Source organism: Colius striatus, chromosome 8 (genome assembly GCF_028858725.1).
Source record: "Colius striatus isolate bColStr4 chromosome 8, bColStr4.1.hap1, whole genome shotgun sequence".
NCBI lineage: Eukaryota > Metazoa > Chordata > Aves > Coliiformes > Coliidae > Colius > Colius striatus.
In genome coordinates this window covers 18,202,690-18,224,522 of record NC_084766.1, presented here as the reverse complement: position 1 = coordinate 18,224,522, position 21,833 = coordinate 18,202,690, and the positions used below count along the sequence as shown (strand labels likewise).

The 21,833-nt window shown below is 48.1% G+C and overlaps 1 protein-coding gene across 1 annotated transcript in view; it reads right to left on the bottom strand.

Moving 5' to 3' along the window:
• Positions 1–650: 650 nt before the first annotated feature.
• The window catches only part of PAPSS2 (3'-phosphoadenosine 5'-phosphosulfate synthase 2), a 31,707-nt gene continuing 10,524 nt past the window's right edge, over positions 651–21,833 (bottom strand). The window contains exons 2-12 of the mRNA XM_062001770.1: positions 14,518–14,623; positions 12,428–12,663; positions 11,576–11,714; positions 11,201–11,319; positions 10,964–11,077; positions 10,445–10,556; positions 6,878–7,083; positions 5,759–5,894; positions 4,369–4,637; positions 3,425–3,654; positions 651–2,972 (exon numbers count right to left, since the gene is read on the bottom strand). Of these exons, the coding sequence (XP_061857754.1) occupies positions 2,831–2,972; positions 3,425–3,654; positions 4,369–4,637; positions 5,759–5,894; positions 6,878–7,083; positions 10,445–10,556; positions 10,964–11,077; positions 11,201–11,319; positions 11,576–11,714; positions 12,428–12,663; positions 14,518–14,623 (1,809 nt within the window). The 3' untranslated portion in view covers positions 651–2,830. The remainder of the gene's footprint in view (positions 2,973–3,424; positions 3,655–4,368; positions 4,638–5,758; positions 5,895–6,877; positions 7,084–10,444; positions 10,557–10,963; positions 11,078–11,200; positions 11,320–11,575; positions 11,715–12,427; positions 12,664–14,517; positions 14,624–21,833) is intronic.

Genomic DNA, 21,833 nt, shown 5'->3' with positions numbered 1-21,833 from the left:
TTAAATGTTGAATCCTCTATCAGGAAGGGGCAGAGACATTCCCCACTGGCAGGTAACATGTTTTGGAGCTTGCTCAGCCATAGTAGTCACTGCTCAGCAGCATGTTCAGCCCAGACTGTACCTGAACTGTCCCCGAGCTGTACCACGGCTCATCATGCCAGGCCAATACTGCACCACAGACAGTTTGAAGTGGTCGTAAGTAACAGGTAAATAAAGGACTGTGGCGTGTGGTCCATCTCTGGTGATGGTGATCTGTTTTCTCTACCCTTTACTCCATGTCTGTGTTTGAATTTTGTCAATACAGCAATACAGCTTATTTTATTTGAGCAGGGCTGGGGCAAAGGTGTCTTTTTGCTAGCCAGTGCTGGGTTTTAGCTGAAGGCGCTGAAGTGCTGGTCCAGTCGCTTGGAGAAGGAGGGAAGCAGAAGGCAGTGTCATTACAACATTTGTTAAACATGATTCCTTCAACACTACAAAGCCCAGAGAGCAAATAACAAGGTTAACTGGGTGAGGTTTCTAACAGGAGACAGGCTCCAGAGGCAGCTGTTGCCCTGCCCAAAGCTAGAGTGTGGCAGGGGGCTCCTGACCCCAGTCCCAGGTGGACCCTGCCATTGTAATTTTCCCCCAAAAAATTACAAAGAGTTACCCATATAAATATTTATTTGTACTAAAAGTGAGTGTTTTGTAGCAGAATATCAAGTTCAGAATATAGTATATCATGAGATGCATCAGTTGAGGTACAAATTCCAGTCTCATGTCTTTAATAAATACGCTATAAAAAAGAACTAGCCCACGTACTCTGGTAATCAGAGGTGATCGGTACCCTACACTATTTCAGAAGAGTAACACAACACTTTGTGTTTTGCTGTAACCATTTGGATTTACTGCAGGGGTTTTTTAACCAGTTATTTTAAGAAAAGCAGCACCAGCACTATTTTACCAGTCAAGAATGACAACTCTTGAAATCAGAAATGGCTATTGCTTTTGTCCTCTAGAGCCCCTGCCAGAGGGCCTGAACATAAAAGGCACCACTGTTGGTGTGCCTCCAGCTGCTGCTGTGGGCCTCGCAGCATTCTTGAGGTAAAATACAGTTTTGGTCTCTTAGCTCCAAATGCTTTGAAAAAACTATGAAAAAAACCCAACGCAGCTGACAAAGGAACAAACTTTTGCTGTACCACAGTCACAGCAAAACAGGCTTTAGCTTGTGAATGCAGCTCCCTATTCTAAATCAAAAGCAGAAGTGTCATTGTAGATCCATTTGTGATTAAAACAAGGAGAATGCTATTTCCATCTCATTTGAAACACAGTTCAACTGGTCCTGGGGCATCTACTGAGAGAGGCCAAGTACAAAAACCATCGGTTCAGATTGTTGCAAGAACGAGTGCCTACCTGTCCTCCCCCCAAACCTCCTCAGGTCCCAGCATGGTGGCCCAGGGCTGATGTGCTCCTTCCCACGGGCACAGCAGGGCCACGGGCTCAGCCCCTTCCCTGAGCAGCCTTGCTGAGCACAAGCAGGCTGCCAGGGCAGCACAGGCACTGGGAGGCTCCTGGCCACTGCCCCCAGGCCCACAGGTGCTAGCGGGATGTTCTTGGGATGAACGCACAGGAAGGCAGGGGAAGGTCGGTTTCGTGTCCCCTGGCTCAGCCCTGTTGTGAGGTCAGGGGAAGCACCTCGTATGCAGCAGCAAAGTCCAAGTCCGAGAAAAAAGAAAGTGAGGTCTGCAGTAACTTTCCACCAGCCGCTGGGGTTCAGCTCAGCCCCATCACCCCTCTCAAGCAGCTGGGGGCACCCAGGGACTCTGCTGCGATGCCCATCTGCCCCCAGCCAGAGCCAGCAACATCATCCTGCAGCCGCATGGGCAAGGGGTACAGGTGAGCACAAGCACGAGCCAGCTCCTGCATGGTTTACTGGGTTCAGTGTCATTCAGACCCTCCTCACACTCTGATTTTGCTGTTTTGCCTTTAATTCACCTCTCGGACAGGAGTAGTATGGACAGACAGATCCCATCGTGTGGAGGGAGGAACGTCTGGTGGGCTGTACGGTGCAGCTCTCAGGACTGCTGCCCTGGCCATGGGCCCAGCAGGCCGCGGGCATGAGGATTGCCCTGAGCCCATGTAGGAAGCTGAACTCGGAGCAGGAGTAACGCTCAGCCTAGGTTTTGTTTTGACCAGAGAGGTCATGCAAGTGGAAGCAAGGAAAAACAGTCAGCGATCGTCTTGGCCACAAAAGGAACTGGTGATGGTCAAGGCTGATTAAAAAAAATATCTTTTTTTAAAAAAGGGCATTAAAAAACCTGTGTCAGTGACTAGCAAAAATTGTCTAAGGCAGAGCCTGGAGGGCAGTGGCTGGATCCAAGCATCAAGTGCATGTTTCCCTCCTCTCCCACTCCAGAAGCAGCAACTGCTCCTCACTTTAGCAGCTGCTTCTGGCTCTTTGGGCAGGGCTGGGTGAGGGGCAGCAGAAAGGAACATCTTCATTTCTGCTCCATGCACAGGACAGGCATGTTTTTATCTCAACGCCAAGGTCCCAGCTCTGCACTGGAGGCCAGTGCATAGCCCTGGCAGCACTGAGATGATCCAGTGGGCCTGTCTGCATGCTGTGTGGAAATTCCTGCAGCCGCTCTCAGCTTCCATGGGGACACTCCTGGCAGCTTCAAGGGGAGAAGGGCCAGGCTCAAAGTATCTCTGATTAGTAAAAAACACTCTGAACCAGGCAGGAAAATTCTACAGACAGAGCATCGAAAATGCCAAGTAGCTGATCTATGTCATAGGGAATCAATCAATCATTGCTCACTCCTAATACAAGTATTTCTAGGAAGAAGGAGTAGTGTTAATTCTTTTTTTCCAGAGACTGGTAGTACTGGGTCAGGACTTTCCAAGCTTTGGGGGCCATGAAGCCGTCTGGTGGGTTTTCACCCTCACGAGCGAGTTTCCTCATGCGTGTTCCTGAGATGAAGTCAAAGTCGCTGTGCCTGCATGAAACAGAGACGGGCTGAAATCCCATGGCCAGCCCCAGTCGGCCCCAGCCTGGCTCCTCGGCCCTGACAAGCATGTGGTCGGAAACCTCCTGGCACCCACCCACAGCTCCAGGTCCAAGCTGCCCATCAGCAGCAGTTGGGTTAGTCCCTTGAGAGGAGCTGGAGTTCTACACAATGCTTATCCAGGTCCAAGTGCATTTCTACTGCCATTTTCTCTCCAATTGTTTCCTATCCTCCCTGGTGCCTACAAACATTCCTCTTCAGTTTTGTGACCTGGTGTCAGCTTCTGGAGGCAAAAGTTGGTGGGTGGCTATCACAGGTTCTTTCCCCTTTCCTACAGAGGAACACCAACTGCTTTTCCCTTTCCCTTGGCCAGCTGTGAGCCAGATGCAGTCACATGGCGTGCACTGTCTGGGCTGTACAGGCCACGCTGCTGCTGGCCTTACCTTTTTGGGTCATAAAAATCCATGGCCCTTTTCACTTTATTGTAAGCAGCCACTCGGAAGGGGATGATTTCCACTGAGGTCAGGCCCGGTGCCATGCTGAGGACCTTGCCTCCCTGCGTGGGCTCATAGAGGTCCTTCTTGGTCATGGGGTGCAGCATGCCTGCAGGGTCACGCCCCACAATGTAGAAATTGGCCCCGGCAATCATGCGAGCGCGGCAGTGCCACTGCACCTGCAGGCGAGAGACATGGAGGCTGAGGGCTGAGCAGCCACCAAGCCACCTACCTGGGGCTGCAAAAGAGATTCCAGTGATCCACACATGGGAGGAGAGGGAGGGAGGGATCAGGCCACCCAGACTCATCTTCCACTGCTTGGACCTGACACAACATCACACTTCTAAGGACATCTATTTCAAGGGAAACACTGGAACTTTTATTCTGATTTGGCAGCAAGTGGAGGCAGAAGTTTGCTTTTTGAATGTGCAAGGACAGCGCTCACCAGCCCTTGAGCCCTGCACAGGCAAAGGTTGCTCACGCATCCCTGTCCTCCCTCCTTCAGGGGAGGTTCAGCATCTACCACTTTCATCCCACTGATTTGGGGAGAGACACAAAAACACTAGGAGAAAATAAATTAGTGTCCCTGCCCAACAGAAAAAATGCTCAAGTCTGTTTCTCTCCTTCTCCCCAGCTCTCCACACAGCCTGTGAAAGTGCCAGAGTCAAGCTCTGCTGGGAGATGGCTTTTGCAGCAAGCTGCTGGTGGGCTACAGAGGGAGCTGACAGCAAGGCAAGGGCTACCAACTGGAGCCGCACAGGCAGGCAGGCAGGAGGTTCCCCTGGGATGGGCCCAGGCTGGCAGCAGATCCCCCAGGACAGGCCCAGGCCAGCAGCAGCTCCCTGGGACAGGCCTCACACTTTATCCCAGTGAGTGGCTGACAGCAACATTACCTCTGTGGGGCCAGCATAGAGCATGGGAGAGGGGAAGATGGCAACAATGGTCGATTTGGGGTCCAGGACTTGCTCCTCCAGCACCGCTGCGTGCTGTTTCATCCGCCACTCTAGTGGGACATCATCATCTTTGGTCCATCCTCCCAAGGGGTGCAGGAGCAGCACGGGGTTTTTGTAACCCCTCTCCAAAAGCTGGCGCTGCGTGTCCTTCATGAGCAGGGCGTGCCCATTGTGGACGGGGTTGCGCAGCTGAAATGCAAAGACGGCATCTGAAAGGGAAAGATTCAGAGGGCCATGGGTTTTTGCTGACCATCAGACTCTACAGCTTCCTTTGCACACCGTACATTTAATCAGTCGTGAGATTATATATCCTGTCTTCAACAAGTGAGGCCTTAAATACTGTAGATGAGTGTTCTGTACATGTACAGTGCCCCTTTATCACTCTGTCAAGTTTATTTACATTGCATATCTTTGGTGCTGATTTCAGTCCTGTCAGCTCTCCTACCATGTTTTTATACACCACTGGACACCTCCACTGAGTTCCCTGACTTCTGAAGTGACCTGCCACTTCTTCAGGCTCAATGGCACCTTCAGGAGGGCCAGTGCTCTCTCCCCAAAGTGAAGGTCGGTGTCCAACACCTGCCAGCCTGCTGGGATCAATACCTGAGCTGTCCCCATGCAGGAGGGCCAAATACATCAGAGCAGGGCTTTAAATGTCTGGGGTGTGGAAGGAGATGTTTTGCCTTGCCAGGGAGGACAGAGCAGGATACTCGGCACTCTCCAGCCCATGCTCAGAGAGGCCCACAGCCCATCACAAGCACCATCCTTAACCCAGGAGACTCCACACCACTTTTCATGCCCTGCCCTGTGTCCCTCTCACTGCTGTTGTGGATTCGTCCACCAGGGGACAAAGAGTCACAAGGGTGCTTGCTCACTCCTCCCCGTCCTGGCAGAACTGGGAGGGGAAACAGAGAAAAAGAGAAAGCCAGCATAGGTTGAAATAAGAAAAGTTTAATAGAACAGCAATAAGAAGAAACAATTTCAGGAAGAACAGTTGTAACAGTAAATGAGGGGATATACAAAAGGAATGGTGCGTGCCGCATTTGCTCCCCATCTGGGACCCTACACAACTCCTCCCGACCTGACCCTTGGCTCCCCAATGCTCCGGCTCAGCTGCCCATGCTGTGCCCCTTCCCACTTCCTCATTGAAGTTAACCCTATCCCAGCCCAAACCAGGACATCTGCTCGCCCCAACAGTCCCATTTTGGGGGCACACAGAAGTCATTTGGCCAGTGCTGTGAACTTAACAGTAATCACAGACCACACACACCTCCCAGTGCCAGGTTGGGCAGAAAGCACCATGTCACAGGTGCCAACTCAGGGCACTCACCAGCATTCATTTCTCTGAACTTCTGCCTGAGACTGAGCGGTGTCAGGCGGTACTGGTCCAGCCCGTCGTTCCACCGGATCTTCTCCAGCACAAGGAGGTCGCCGCCAACCAACCAGTCTCCGCTCTCCATCACCATCTGTGAATTACGCACATGTGCCTTACACAGTGGACAGAAAAACATTTGCTTTTCCCTTTCCCAGTCTTCTTTGGAAAGGGTTAGGCTTAACTTAGTGTGTAGGGTGGATCTTCCCTTCCCATTGTAGGTGAAAAACATGTGAACTGCACATCATGACAGCATAACCCTGAGAAGTGAGGCACTGACTGCTGTGTCCCATCTGCTGCACACAGCTGGGTGCTGGGCCCTGCTCCGGCAGCTCGGGTCTGCAAGTTATGGCACAAGACTTTCCCTCACCTCCTTACTCCTTCCTCCTGGGAATATGCAAGAGGAACAAGCCTGTTGCAAGGTGAGCATCTGCTGCTGAATAATTAAAAGAGGTGTTTTAATGTAGGGGAAAAGAATTAACAGAGCTTTAGGCTTTTTGAGCAGGCAGCTCAAGTCACTTGTATAACCTGGAGCTCTCCCTAAAGGATGATGTTCTTTGTACTGCCAGAGAAGAGAGAAGGGAAGAGAGAAGATGTAAAAATATTACACCCTTGTTGGCTGCCTGTATGAAGCAGCCAAATTGAGGAATAAAATACAGCAAAAAGGTGCAAAAGTCAGTAATCTGCAGTATTAGTGTTTGGCAGCATTGTTGGGATCATCACACCCCAAGTGCAGGAAAACTCAGGGGGTCAAGTTGATGGTCACGCTTAAAGGGTTTGGAGGCACAGTGGTGAGGGTAAGCAATGGAGCAGCTCCACAGCAGCATGCTCGTTTTCTCTCTCACCTCTCGCTTCTATTTGATACTCTTGTTAAGCAGCAAGTGCAGCATTAACTCAAGAACCTAAAAGTTCAGTCCTGCCTGCGTGGGACATGCTGGTTCCCAGTAAGGAGTTGGGCTTGAGGAAGAGACAGGACACCCACAGCTCTTGAAACCTTGGACAAGTTTGGTTCTCCAGCCCCTGCCCACCTTCCCCATCCCAGCCAGGTTTTCCAGGGCAGCAAGGGGAGAAACTTACTTTGACGTGTGGGTGCTCAGCACAGGTGGTGCCCCAGACGCGGGCGCAGCGCTCCTCCTTCCTGTGCTCGAAGTACTCGGGGTTCCTCAGCACGGCCACCCTCCGGCCTGCGTGGCTGAGTGCCAGTGCCTCGCAGCCCTGCACACGCTCCTTGTCCTCCGTGGAGATGGGCAGCACGATGGGGATGCTCAGGTTGATAACACCATCTGGCAAGAGAAGCGGAGGATTTTAACACCCTCCAGGGATTTTAACTGCCCTCAGGCACTGAGTAAACAGAGGTTTTCAGAGGCACAGGTTCTCCCTTCAGAAAGTCAGATTTTCCAGGACTAGCTCAGAGATTCACCATCAGTCATGTAAATTTATTCACTGCCCCATTTTTTTTCCTGCACTACTAATTAATACCGATGGTAGTGGAGTAAGAAACCTCCTTATCTTTGGGCCAGAGATGTCTCAAAACCACCTGGCACATTCCATTAGTTTCTGCACTCTGTCTCCCCGGAAAGACTGGTTCTTCTCCAGTTTGCTTGTTGTAAAGTCTCTTTGATAAAAATGTAACATGCTTGGAAAACACAGCCTTGGCTATAACCCCAACTTACCCTGACAGGAGAACAACCTCTCTGAAGATAGCTCCAGCTTGGTGCTCCCCAGAGCACCTGCACTCCTCCTGTACTGCTGCTTCCAACAGGGAAAGCAGCATGATGCTTTGCTGTTTCTTTGTGGGTTTTTTTTCTGGCTGTCTCTAATGCTGTTAACTCCTCTTCCTTTATATCTCTGCAGAGCCTATTTTGGATCTATTTTCTATGTATGTGTACATTGAGTCTGTGTTTGCACAGTGAGTTTCTAACTTCAGTGTTGACTCCAAACACCTGGAATTCACATCGGTTTTACCCTACTCCACTAAGGTCCTCCCATTTCTCCTTGGATATCCCAGTATTAATGTAGACAAATCAGTCCCTCCCACAGTTTTCCATTCACAAACAAGAACAAACAAATCACTGATTCAATTTGTTCTGATCTGACTAAAATAATTTTGGACTCTTGAGAGTCTTGAGATCTTTAACTATGATGTACATTAAAAAAAAATAGATTTAAATTGCTTGCATTTACTTTTAATTCAGGAGTAGACATCATTTGTCTGCCAGACAACAATTTTCAATCACCTTCATGAACAATCAGAGCTATAATCACACGGGATCCAGTCAATACCAGCTGCATACAGCTGGTTAAATTGTATCAATCAATGATCACTCAAAAAAGTCAGTATGAAGAAAGCTGGATTATGAAACCAACAAATAATGCCAAAACAGAGGATCTCCAGGCTCCGTTGCCAAAAAAAAAACCCCTTAAAAAATCACTCCAGTGAAGGTAATCACAAAATTAGATGACTGAGATGCAGGCGAAAAGCAGTCAGCAAGACACAGGGTGTGCCGTGCCACTTCAGAACCATCTGAATCAGAAACAGGCTGTGATTGTGTTGAGCCTTGATAATTTTTTTTTCATCTCAAAAAATTAATTTCTAGCAAAACATCTAATTGTAGCAATTTCCTTAGAGCCTAGGAACAGTTATATACATACCAGCTACAGAGCAATTTCTTCCTGGGAGAATGCAAACACAATTAAGATAATTAACACTCACGGACATTAGTTTCAGCAGCTGTTCTAAGAACTAAAGCAGCTGGTTTAAAATCCTGGGTGAGCAGGGTCTCGCTGCCTGCCACAGCCCAGCACACGTTGCACGGCTCTCCCGCTGCCCCACGGTGCGCACGCTCGCCTCGCCTCGCCTCGCCTCACGGCGGCCTCCGTGGCCCCACGCAGAGCACCTTGCCCGCCCAACTGCTTGTTACTGTCAGGGTGGGGTTTTACTGCCCAGAGTCCGAGCAAGAGGAGCAAGAACTTGCATGAGGCCACCGAAACAATTGTAGCCCACCTCATACACTGCTGGAGCTGTCAAAAATGTCACCCACACCCCAGGGCAAAAGGGCTGGACCAAGGACTCAGGAAAGATCAGCCTCAACCCTGTCTTTGCCAATGTTGTGTCCCAACCTCAGCACCATTAGATGAAAACCCTCCACCATTTGCTCCAGCTCATCCAAGCAAACCAGAGACGTTCTCCTTCCTATCCAGACATCCTCCTGTGGGCCTGAGCACCCAAATGTTGCGTTTAGAGACCTTTGTGGAGACAAAGTGGACCAGCGATTGATACTGATGCCCTCTGCTACAAAGACCTTGCAAATAAAAAGCCAATGTGCCAGGCTTTTTCCTTGACCCCATGAAGCTCTATAAAATCTTGAACAAGTGTTCACAGACCCCAAAGGAGCTGTGCTCAGTGATACCAACAGGTTGGGGGCGGGGCACCCCAAAACCAGATGCTCTCTGAGACAAGTCTCTCGTTCAAAGTGCGGAGCTATGGAGCAATGCAGTCATTACAGGGCGCCTCTGCAACCTCATCAGCCACAACAGGCAGCTCTAGGACCACAGATGGGGCTCTGGTAGCAAGGACAAGGGCTTTTGAACACCATTTGCACATTAGGCAGGAGGTAAAAGGTTATGATGTGTCAGAAAGGAGAAGCCTCCCCCAGACATTCCTCTGGTCCAAAACTAGCAGTCTGGAGTTTTGTGTCTGCTGCACAGTACCCAAATCCTAATACCAGTGGCAAGTCATGAGCCCACATGACCACAGGATCCTCTAGAAGGAGGGCAATAAGACTCAAAATCCCAAATCCCCACAGCCAGAGATTGTTATTAGGTCTACAAAACCAAAAGCAAGCACCCTGCATGCATGAGACCACTGCAACAGCATCTACAGCTGAGAAATGGCACAGAAATATCCATTGCCCCAAGCTCAGCTGGGGACTGTCACTGCCTGAACACTCTGACTTCCCCAGTGATGAAGTACCTCTAACATTGTTAATGAATAGATAAATCTGATTAATTTCAACTTATGATAATGGATATGTAGGAAAATAGGGTGTAGGAAAAGTAAAATCAGGCTCTGCTCCTGTTTCCAAGGGGCAACTGCCTTCTCCTCCTGACTGAAATTCGGCCTGACAGCCTCCCTACCCACTTGGCTTTGTATCTTTATTTACCCTGCTATAACTAAGCATGAAAAGAGTTCCACAGTGGCTCCAAAATCAGCCACTGCACTATGCACTGCACTGATCAGCACTATGCAAGATGTCAGTGCTGTGAGCCCATCCCAGTCACAGCACAGTCACCTTTTGTACCCTTCAGTGTGTTTTGGAGCACAGCTTTCTAGCCCTCAGGGGCTTTTACAAGCCCTCACATTTAACAGGCAAGGGAAAGGAGCGCTGCAGTTGAGCAGTGAGGGAGTCCTTGGCACAGGCTGCCCAGGGACGTTTCCAAACCTGCCTGGACATGTTCCTGTGTGACTTGATCTAGGTGAACCTGCTTTAGCAGGAGGTTGGACTAGATCTCTAGAGGTCCCTTCCAACACTGACTGTTCTGTGATTCTGTGAAAAGAGGAGACAACACGGCCCATCCGAGCGCACAGAAGCTGCCGGGGACAAGCAGAGCAGCCCGTGCCAGCGCAGAGCAGGGGATTCGTACCATTCAGCAGGGTGCCAAAATGGATCACTTGTAAGTACTCTGCCTCGCGCATGAAGCCGGTCAGTGGAGTGGCCCAGCCTTCGCTCAGCACCTGCACCCATTGCAAATCCAGCTGCAAAACAAACCCAAAGGGCACTCCTGTCACCGGATCACGCTCACAGGTTGCATTTCCTTCCCTTCCACCATGGCAGGGCTCTCATTTGCTTTGCTTCAAGTACAGAACCTTTGCAAAGGGAGAGAAAGCCGTTGGGGGCTGGTTTGGTTGAGTTCTTTAAAGCCAGACTCAGGCAGTTTCATAGTAGAACTGCTTGTGGGGCTGTACTGACAGAATGACGGGGACTGACAGCCCTAGCTTGCTACAGCATAGGGTGGACACACAGGACCACACTTCAGCTCACGACAAACCGCACCCCCCAGAGGAACAGAGCCACCCTCCACCAACATCCATATTGAAGCTTCTACCCCTTGAACAGCTAAATAAGGAGTGAATTCCAGCACAGTCCCCATGCCTGATGATACCTTTGTGATCTCTATGCATGGCAGCATCTCTGCTTGAGCTCGGATGCTGTCAAGTTTATTTTCAGGTACAAACAGCTCAAGAACATCCATAATCAAGGTGTGGGGCACGATGTTCTGGAAGAGAGATACAGGCAACAATCCTAAGTAATGTGCTGTTTTTTAAGCACACACCAGAAGGTCAGTATCCAAAAGTAGGTTTACAAAGCTGCCAGCAGCACAAGCGTAAAAATGACCTACTTGTGTTTGGAGGAGCTCCACAAGCTGATGAATACACTCAGACACTGATGCAACATTTGTTTTCAAGACTAGTTCAGGAGATTCAGGCTTCTCATACTCCGAGTCAATACCTGTGAATCCTATGGACAATTAAATTCAAAATAAATTTACTCAACATGATACTCAGTGTCCCAGAGCCAACAACAATGCACAATCAGAGACCATTCAACCGTGCTGGGTACAAGTGACACTTTTGACAGCAAGTTCAGGGAAACAGGATACTCCTGTGCACCACAAAGAGCCTTTAGTATCCCACCTCTGCGTGCAGAGCTGCAGCCACAAGCTATCCAGTGCCTTGGAAAACAAAAGGCAAAATAAGAGATTGCTCTTCCATACCTTTGATCTCTCCAGCTCTTGCCTTTTTGTACAGGCCCTTCACATCTCTGCTCTCACAAATATTTAGAGGAGCATCTACAAAGATTTCAAAGAAAGGAAGTCCAGCTGCCTCATGAATTTTCCGTGCATTTTGACGATCCTGTTAGAAGAAAGATGGGGAAATTGTATCTGTCTGAATTGCAGCAAGCACCTTCCTACTACATGACATGCCTTGGAATTCAGAGGTATAGATTTATTACATTTGTGCAAAATCTAATACGGGTTTTTCATCTCCCTTCCCTCCTTTTCTTTACAGATTCTTTTAAAAATTAAAAATCTACAACTTTGATCTGTTTTCAGCTTTTTCCATCTGAAGCATCAAGAAGATCTCTTCATTAAGCAGGACAGCAGAACTTTAGCATGTGAACAATTATCTCCTCTGTGTGGAAAAAAGGAACTACTTGTATCAGCTTGATAATGGCAGCTATGTGGTATTCTCAGCAAGTATAAAACCCCAATCAGTACTTACTCAAACAGAGAAGGGATTGCACTATGACAGGCCATTGTTTCTGTGTCTCTTTTGTATCCTAACAAGATAATACTAGGATCCTCTGTAGGGAGATTTTAAACTTCTCTTAGCTTTTAATCAATTTGTAATGCTGAATGTATTCAAAGAGGTCACATCAAACTGCCCTCCAGAAATTAGTACTGATGGCATGTAGTTTTGTGTATTGTTACAGCTTTACAACAGAATAGAGAAGGAGCACTTGATGGCAGATAGAGGAAGTCCTCTGCTGAAATCTCTCTTCCCCAAGAACAATGATGAGACCAGTGCTGCACAGAGGAGAGCAGAATATGATGCAGTGAGTTTACCTTGGCGAAAGGAGAGATGAAACTAGTGATGCAGACGAGCCCAGCATCAGCAAACAGCCTGGCGACCTCTGCGATGCGGCGAATGTTCTCCTCGCGGTCAGCCGCTGAGAAGCCCAGGTTTTTATTCAAGCCATGCCGAACATTATCACCATCCAGGGAATAGCAAGGGATGCCATTAGAGACCAAGTACTCTTCCAAAGCAAAGCCAATGGTTGTCTTGCCAGCTCCAGAAAGGCCTGTTGGAGCCAGAAAAGCCAAGTTCAGGTTTGAAGAGTGAAAATGACAGTGACTCCTGGGATGTGGGCAACAGAACTCCCTTTGCCTGAAGTTGCTGTCAGAAGAAATGAGGTAGTGAGGTTGGATTCATCTTTTTAGCACACAGTATCACAGTATCAGAGCCCTGCTCAACACTTCTTATTGAATATGTGGCATTAATGCCATGAGAAAAGCTTCTACATTCCAGTGTCTGGAAGGGTTTGACCCAACAGTGCTGCAAAAGTACCTCTTGCATGGTGGGACAAATAAGTACCAGTAAGTAGGGAAAGCCTGAACAGATTCTGTTGCTTGTAAGTCTCCCAGCATCCTTCTCTTCTTCCTTCTGTTCCCCCTATGACAGCCAACTGCTCTCCCAGATTGAAGGAGTGGGGGTTGTGTGTGTGGGGTGGGACAGGCTCCAGCAGCAATTGCCCCTCTGCAACCATGGATACCTCCTTCTGCAGGAGCAGCACCCACAGATCCACGCAAGCAGGGGCAGGATGGTCGTGTAGACAATCAACACATCTTCAGCTGCCCATGTCTCATGCAGCCATCAGCCAAAAAGACAATGATCCAAAATTAAGGTGGCTGTTTCCTATCCCACCTCCATCCACTTGCACAAAAAGCACTTGTTACCAATGGTCTCAGAAAGCAGCAAGTGCCCCTGCAGAACCAAGCTCCTCTTTTCCCTTGGGTGGGGATCCATGTGTTGAAAACAACTTGAGATGGAAGAGGACCTTGACTTAGGAGAGACAGCATCTCCAAACACTACATCTGTCTCAGGAAACACTTAGCCTTGGGGAGTCTCCTATGGATACAGAATCATCCGCTCACCCTTTGCATGACACCTACTATTGACCACTCATGGAGGCAAGGCCCCTAGGTGATGTGGACTTTTGGTCTGATGCAGAACCGAGACATTTATGCTGGAAAAGAAACCTGACGGGGCAGAGATGAATACTGCTGGCCGTGCCTTTGGTTTTTGTAGTACAACAGACTGCTTCTTTCAGTATTGAAGAGAAGAACAACACAGAAATGTGTTTTAATCCAATATCCAGTACATAAACTGACATGAAGGCAAATCACACTGGCTTTACACACCCTCCCAAGTACATCTTTCAACAACTTCTGACAGCCAAAGAAATTACCAATATTGAATAAGCAAAGAAAGAGCTTGACAAGCAGCGAAAGACAGAGTTGTGTAAATATTAGTGAACAAATGCATTTTTCACTTCTAGCAGTCCCTAATCTCCAAACAATGATTTTATTTTTCAAAGCAGAAGTGCAACATATCAGAAAGTGTATGAAACAAGAAATAACACAAGAAACCTGCAATGGCTCTGCAAGGAATTGCTTTCAGTGCAACTTGTTGTCTGGGAGTATTTATTCTTCAGAGAACTGCCTTGTGCTGCTCATGAGGTCACCTTAAACCCAGTAAACCTACATGTCCCAATAAATTTCCCATTGACCCCAAATGAAAACATCTGCCTGCTATTTTGGACAGCTCTAGGCACATTACATTGCCAAGGATTGGTTGGATTTGAGCCAAGGCTTCTCAGCCACACACCCGGGAATAACAAACGTGTTCAAAGGAGCCTGATAACAGCTGGGAAAGGAATAAAAACATTAGTTGTGGACAGCAACTGCTAGGGAGAATACGTTGCTGCATCAGCATCATGTGTCTGTGTTTCCCATGAGTAAGAGTTTTGTAATTGCCAGTTCCCAGGTAGCACTGGTATTTCCCGTGGATCCCAAATCCCCACCTTTGAGCCATGCTTATGTACGCAGTTGGGGTTCCCGCGTGAAGCCTTGCTTTCACACCCAGACATAAATACCTGTCAGCCAAACCGTGCAGCCTCGAAATCCACCCCGGGTACCAACGACTTGTCCTCTCTTACTCCTGCTGACATGATGGGCTTGGTAAACCACGTTGGTTGATCCCTGATGAAATTAAAGAAAACAAAACAAAACACTTTTGTTACCTCGTTACATTCTGTACAAAAGAAAATCTCAGCTGTGACCAACATAAGGGAGAGAAACCCAAATTCATTAAAAATCTGCATGAGCTGTTGCAGCGAGCTTTGACAATTTGGGACCTGTCTGTAAGTTGGATTTCTGTCTGAACAGCACAATCTTCTTTTTCGAGGACTGGCTGTGCCCCTAACCAGAGGGCAGCGGCAAGAGAAGAAGGGCTTTCACACAGGGACTAACAAGGCTGTGGGTCGGTAGGGGAGGACACGGAATGCATATTGGAATGCACGCTGGCACACACACAGAGCACACTCTGCACCTCATTTCAAAACACCGAGTCACCTATTATTTTAATTATGCCTGCAAAATAAATGCAACCAAAGGTGCTCATTTACTTGTTGTTTTTAACACAACACAGCTGCTAATAATCGTGGCTGGGGCAAGGAACCGTGACAGAGCAGAGCTGAGCTGAGAGGGACCGTGACCCAGCTGGGGATGATGGTCAGATGGGAGGGAGAGAAACAAGTCCCCACCGTGTACATGTGCACTTCTTGGTGCTTCCTAATGTTAACCTGCTGCTGGCGGAGCAATCCCAGGCTCTCCACTAGGACACAGACTGAAAGAGCCTGTCTGTGTTCTGCAGTACTTTGACAAAGGCTTTTTGCACATAATATGTCTACAAAACCTTATTATTGGTGAGATCCAAGGCAGACAAGGGAGAAGTTTCCAAAGGGAGAGAGGATTTTTTTTTTTCACCAGCCAGAAATGGTAGGTTTATCCATTTTGGATCATCAGTACAAGAGTGAGTCTGGGCTTTCTCATGATTTATGTCACACTATGTAAATATTTCTATGTTTGAAGTAACAGCAGAGAAGTGATCATCTTTCAGGTGTCCAAGAAAAAAACCAAAAAAGAAGAATGTGAAAGACAAGAAAGTCAAAATTGCTTTTAAACATGTTAGCAAAATAGCCAGATTGGTTTTTTCCTTCTGCTTCCATTAACACTTCAACATGATTCAGCAAAGGCATAAACATTCATCGAAGTATTGGTGCTTTGTATGCACAGAGGGCTCTGCCTTCACAGAGATTGTTCTGTAATGGAAGAGAAAAACATTCCCTCCTCTCCTAACTGATTTTTAACACCTTTCAGTGAGGCCAGCATCCCAGCAGAGACCAACCTCACACTTCAGTGATTTATACCTATACCGAATGTCACACCCATTTTCAATTCAATTTTAGTGAAAGGCTCCAAGATTAGCCTCTTTACGCCTGCAAATTAGCCATCTGCAGTTGTTTATGGGCACACTGAACAGTTACCCCACTCCAGAACATCTTACTGGACTACTAAGAATAGCTGCATCCAAAATAATCAGAACAATGGTCATAAATCTCATCTCTCAGCAAGTCTGAATGTCAACACAACTGCGAGATTCCACTGGAGGGAGAAGCAATTGCTCAAGAGCAGACTCAAGGTGACATCTCATGTGACAATGAGATGATAGAATTCAAGATCCTATGTGGAAGAGGCAGGACACAAAGAAAGACTGTGAGCTGACTTTGGTCTCTTCAAAGACCTGCTTGGAAGCATCTCATGGGAGAAGATCCTAGATGGCAGAAGTGCCCAAGAGAGCTGGTCAATTTTCAAGTGCCACTTTCTCCAAGCCCAGGATCAGTGTGTCCCCACACGTAAAAAAGCAGGAAAAAGAGTCAGGAGGCCTTCATGGATGAGCAAAGATATGCTGGGACAACTCGGGGAAAAAGCAGCCATCCATGAGAGGTGGGAACAGGGCCTAATTTCTTGGGAAGACTATAGGAACATTTCCAGAGCATGCAGGGATGCAACTAGGAAGGCTAGAGCCCTTCTAGAATTAAACTAGGCCAGGAAAGTTAAGGAAAACAAGGAGTTTTTTAGATCCATCAGCAGCAAGAGGAAGATTACGGGGAATATGGGCCCACTACTAAACACAGAGGGTGCACTGGTGACTGAAGATGCAGAGAAGATCGAACTACTGAATGCCTTCTTTGCTTCAGTCTTTAAGGCCAAGGCCAGCCCTTGGGAAGCCCAGTCCAGCAAGGATAGGAGGATGGTGTGGACAGCAGAGGACTTGTCCTGAGTGTAAGAGATTAAAGACTTGCTGGCCAAGCTTAAGGCTCATAAGTCAATAGATCCTGATGGGATGCATCCTAGCGTGCTGAGGGAGCTGGCTGATGTGATTGCTAAACCTCTCTCTATCATTTTTAAACAATCATGGAGGACAGGCGAGATGCCTGAGGACTGGAGAAAGGCCAATGTCATGCCAGTCTTCAAAAAGGGCAGGAAGGAGGAGCTGGAAAACTAAAGGACAGTCAGCCTCACCTCCATCCCTGGAAAAGTGATGGAACAACTCATCCTGAATGTTATCACTGAACATATGAGGGAAAAAGATGGTTATCAGGGGGAGTCAATATGGCTTCACCAAGGGGAAATCCTGTTTGACCAACCATACAGCCTTCTATGAGTGCATCACCGGCTGGCTAGATGAGGGGAGAGCAGCAGATGTCATCTACCTTGACCTCAGCAAGGCTTTTGACACTCTCTCCCATAACATCCTCATCAGAAAGCTCAGGCAGTGTGGCTTGGATGAGTGGACAGTGAGGTGGATCGAGAACTGGCTGAATGACAGAGCCCAGAGGGTGCTGATCAATGGCACAGAATCGAGTTGGAGGCCTGTGGCCAGTGGAGTTCCACAGAGATAGGTTCTGGGGCCAGTCTTGTTCAACATCTTCATCAATGACCTGGATGAGGGGACAGAGTGTACCCTCAGCAAGTTGGCTGATGACACCAAACTGGGAGGACTGGCTGATTCCCTAGAGGCTGTGCTGCCTTTCAGCAGGATCTCGACTGGCTTAAGAGTTGGGCAGAGAAGAACCTCATGAGGTTCAACAAGGACAAGTGCAGAATCCTGCATCTGGCAAGGAACAACCCCATGCACCAGTACAGGCTGGGGGTCAAACTGCTGAAGAGCAGCTCTGCAGAGAGAGACCTGGGAGTCCTGATTGATAATAAAGTAAAGATGAGCCAGCAATTTGCCCTCGTGGCCAAGAAGGCCAATGGCATCCTGGGATGCATCAAGAAGAGTGTGGCCAGCAGGTCAAGGGAGGTTCTTCTCCCTCTCTACTCTGTCCTGGTGAGGCCTCGTCTGGAGTCTTGTGTCCAGTTCTGAGCTCCACAGCTACACTGCTGGAGAGGGTCCAGCTCAGGGCCACCAAGATGATCAGGGGACTGGAACATCTTCCTTATGAGGAAAGGCTGTGGGAACTGGGGCTGTTTAGTCTGAAGGAGACTGAGGGAGGATCTCATCAATATTTATAAGTATATAAATGGTAGATATCAGGAGGTTAGGGCATCCCTTTTTTCTGTTGTCTCTACCAGGAGGACAAGGGGTAATGGGATGAAGCTGAAATCCAAAAAGTTCCATTTAAACATAAGGAAAAACTATTTTGCTGTGAGGGTGAGGGAGCAGTGGCACAGGCTGCCCAGGGAGGTTGTGGAGTCTCCTTCCTTGGAGGTCTTCAAGACCAGCCTGGACACATTCCTGTGCAACTTGATCTAGGTGGACCTGCTTCTGCATGGGGGTTGGACTAGATGATCTCCAAAGGTCCCTTCCAACCTCTACTATTCTATGATTTTATGACTGATTTCCACCCTGTGCCATCACCACACAACTTGATAGGAAGTCCTGGACGAAAACGGTTTTCAGGGCTGGTGTCTCAACCACCTCCAGCAAGACATCTTGCTCCAGGCCTCTCTCCTTTCTGTTTTCATTGCCGCAGCCACCAAAACAGGTCCTTGACATTGTTTCTCCCTTTTGCAGTTGTTTCAAATGATAAACTTAATTACTGGGAGTTTCAGAGCACTAGATGGGTAAGATGCTCTCTGAAACGCAGCCCAGATACCATTGCCAAACAAAACCAAAACACCAAAACCTCTGACCCTGAAAAAGTAACCAAAACATCCTGGTGATAAGATTTGGGGTTTGTGTTTTGTTCTGTTTTTTTATTAGTATTATTTTCAAAGATTTTGAACTTGCAAAGGTGAGACAGAACAGTGTGAGTTTAATTTTCACCCATTGGCAGGAGTTCAGTCTTCGGCATCAAGACTAAACGAGCACACACAGAGGATCCAGCTGACAAAAATAATCCCTTCTCCTAAGATGTAGAAGTGTATTCCTGCTGTGTTTACTCCTGGTTGAAGTACGGAACTGCTCTGAAATTGTGTTGTCTAGCCAAGGACCCTCAGTAAAGCATAGGTGCCAAAATTCACCTTCCCAACAGATTGCCACCATTCAGCTCTGCAGGGAAACCTCCCCTGCTGCAGTGTAACACCTGCCTGGTGATTATACCCGTCTCATGGGTATAATCCAAAAAACATAAAGCAAATAAAACAAAACAAATGCAATTTGTTTGCAAATGACAACAGAGAAGACCGGTATTTCTGCAGGGAGAAATGAACCTGCATGCTTCAAATCTCTCTTCCACATTCTCTGCATCAGTATAACTCCAGTCACACACTTGCTTTTGCAAAACATTGATCTGCTGGACCAGTGCTGCAGGAGATGAACTGCAATAACATCCATGCCTTGGGAATATGCAGAAACCAACATATTCCTATGTGACTGTTGTAATAAGGTTGTTACAGTGCTGTAAATCAGCACTGTGCATGCATCTTAGAGCTTTTGTTTTGCATGCTGGCATCTTTTAGAGCTTGGGAAAGCATCACTGAGGGTGTTTTTACAATTCAGCAGTGTTATCAGACCCCCCTTACCTGCTGGGACCTCCAGGTAGTACCAAATCCCTCTGATTTTTCTGCTGTTGTTAACTTTGCTAGTAAACTCTTCTTAACCCTGACAAACTGCCTGCCACGTGCTATGCTGAAAGTCAAAAGAAGACCAAGAGAAACAGAAGCACATGGCGGATGGCTGGGCTGGCAGCTTGCCAGGCCAGGAACAGGCTGCTCAGAGGGAAATGCCAACTTCCCATCTAATCATCTACCAGCTGGGAAGTCAGAGTTTGATCATGATCAAATGGAGCAAAGGCACCAGAAATGAGTGTCAGTGGCTGGAGAGTGAACTGTAGAGAGATTTCATCTAGAAAGAGCATGTACTGCCAAGACCATTGGGAGGTAGAGATGAGCAAAGGATGGGGTTTAATCAGATGCAGTGGCTGTCCTGCTGTTTTATTCTCATAGTTTTCGTCTCATCATCATAAACCAAACATGTTTAAAAGAGACAATCCAATCATCATCACAACACACTCAGGCCTGGATGTTGGGCCCCACAGTGGGGATAATTCAAGGACACTCATAAACATTTCTTGCTGTAGTCTAGATCAAAGAAATGAGGTTTAGGAGAGAAACTTTTGACCTATAATTCAGCCCCCAACAAGGCTCCAAGCAAGGCAATAAATGACCTGCCAATCCGGTGCCTCTGCCATCACTATTTAGGGACGGGAATTTGAAGTGCTGGCAGGAGGTGTAGGAATGATACAAGATGGAGGCGACCACACGGACCCCACAGTCAGAGGAGCAGAAAGGAAGGAGGAGCACCAGAACAGAGACTATTCTGCAAGCTGTGGTGAGAATGCAGGCTGTACCCGTGTGACCCATGCAGGGCCATGGCAGGACTGAGAGCCACCAGCAGCTCCGTGTGAGTGCACCTGGATGGGCGAGAGACTGTGTGCGGAGATGGCTGTGGTGCAGGCCATGCTGGAGCCTGCGCACCACAGAGCAGCCCCACACGAGAGGCAGAGAGGAGCTGCAGCCTTTGGGATGAACAGACATTGGAACTGCCCATGAAGGGCTGTCGGGTGTATGAGGTACCCTATGGAGGATCAGGGAGGACTGGTGCAGAGCCCACCTGCCCTGAAGAGGGACAAAGGCAGAAGCCATCAGGAAGAGACTGACTGAAACCCCCACTCCCTGCCCCCCTGGACTGTTCAGGGAGGAAGGAGATAAAAACACCGGGATCAGGACTCTGAGCCCAGGAAGAGAGGAGGAGTGGGGAGAAGGTGGTCTTAAAGGGTTGGTCAGACTCTTCATTGTTGTACCACTCTGTGTTGTTTTATGTTGGTTATGTTTGGGGGTTTATGGTTATGCTTTAGTTGGTGTTAGATTAAATTATTTTGTTTTCTTGCCCAAGCCCAGTAGCCTGGTCTGTTTTGTCCTGGACCTTAAGCAGCCATTAAGCCCTCCCTGCCCTTTGGCAATCCTCAGGTCTTTGGTACTTGAGGCTAATTGTGGTCTTTTGTTCCCTGATAGGCCTAAACCAGGACAAGTTACCACTGCTCAATCCATGGCATCTTAAAAAGTAACCTCAGCTCTTCCCCAAGTGCTTGGCCCTGAAAGACAGTGGCTGTGCTTGCCCACATAAATTGAAGGGCATGTTTGACTACCCACAGGAAAGGTTTTACCAGGGAGCATCTTCTCTCATCTGACAGCTAAATTCACAATGTCTGTGGACCTCTCCAAGCCACTGCTGGCATTTCTTAGGAGCAGAACCACTGCATTATTACTGGAAAGCACACTAGATGAACAACATTTAGAGTTGTCCCACTTATTTACATGGATAACTTGCCATCTTCCACTAGAAATTCACGGATGTACACACTCTGATCCTCAGGACACAAGGCAGCATGTCCTCCTGCCCTCATCTACCTATTTCTTTAGCCAGCCTCTCCATGGCTGTAGAAAATGGGACCATGGTAAGAACCAAGTGCGAGTGCCACAGTTGAGAGCTGGAAATGAAAGAGGAGAAATGGGAGCTGAGCAGGACGTTCAAGAGATCCCCTAAGCACACACAACATCCTCAGGCCAGGTCTTGCTCATTCACCCACAGAAGGCAGAGCTCCCTGATGCTACAGGAGGAAAGAATGTGGTGCTGGTCATCATGGAGGCTGATAAGTTCTCAGCCAACATCCTTATAGTGCTCTTAATTCCCCTCTGCTGCTGTGGGAGTACCTCTGCCTGCTGTAGCTGGCACAGGCAGGGAGCTGGAAACCATCCATGAGCCACAGCTCATGGCAGGCTGCAGTAACATCCTGCTCCAGAGAGGGACTCTATCCTGCAAACATGGCCCCAGATGAAGCCAGTGGAGAAAGGCTGCTGCAGCGCCTTAGGGGTGTGTTGGTCACCCATACAGCTCACT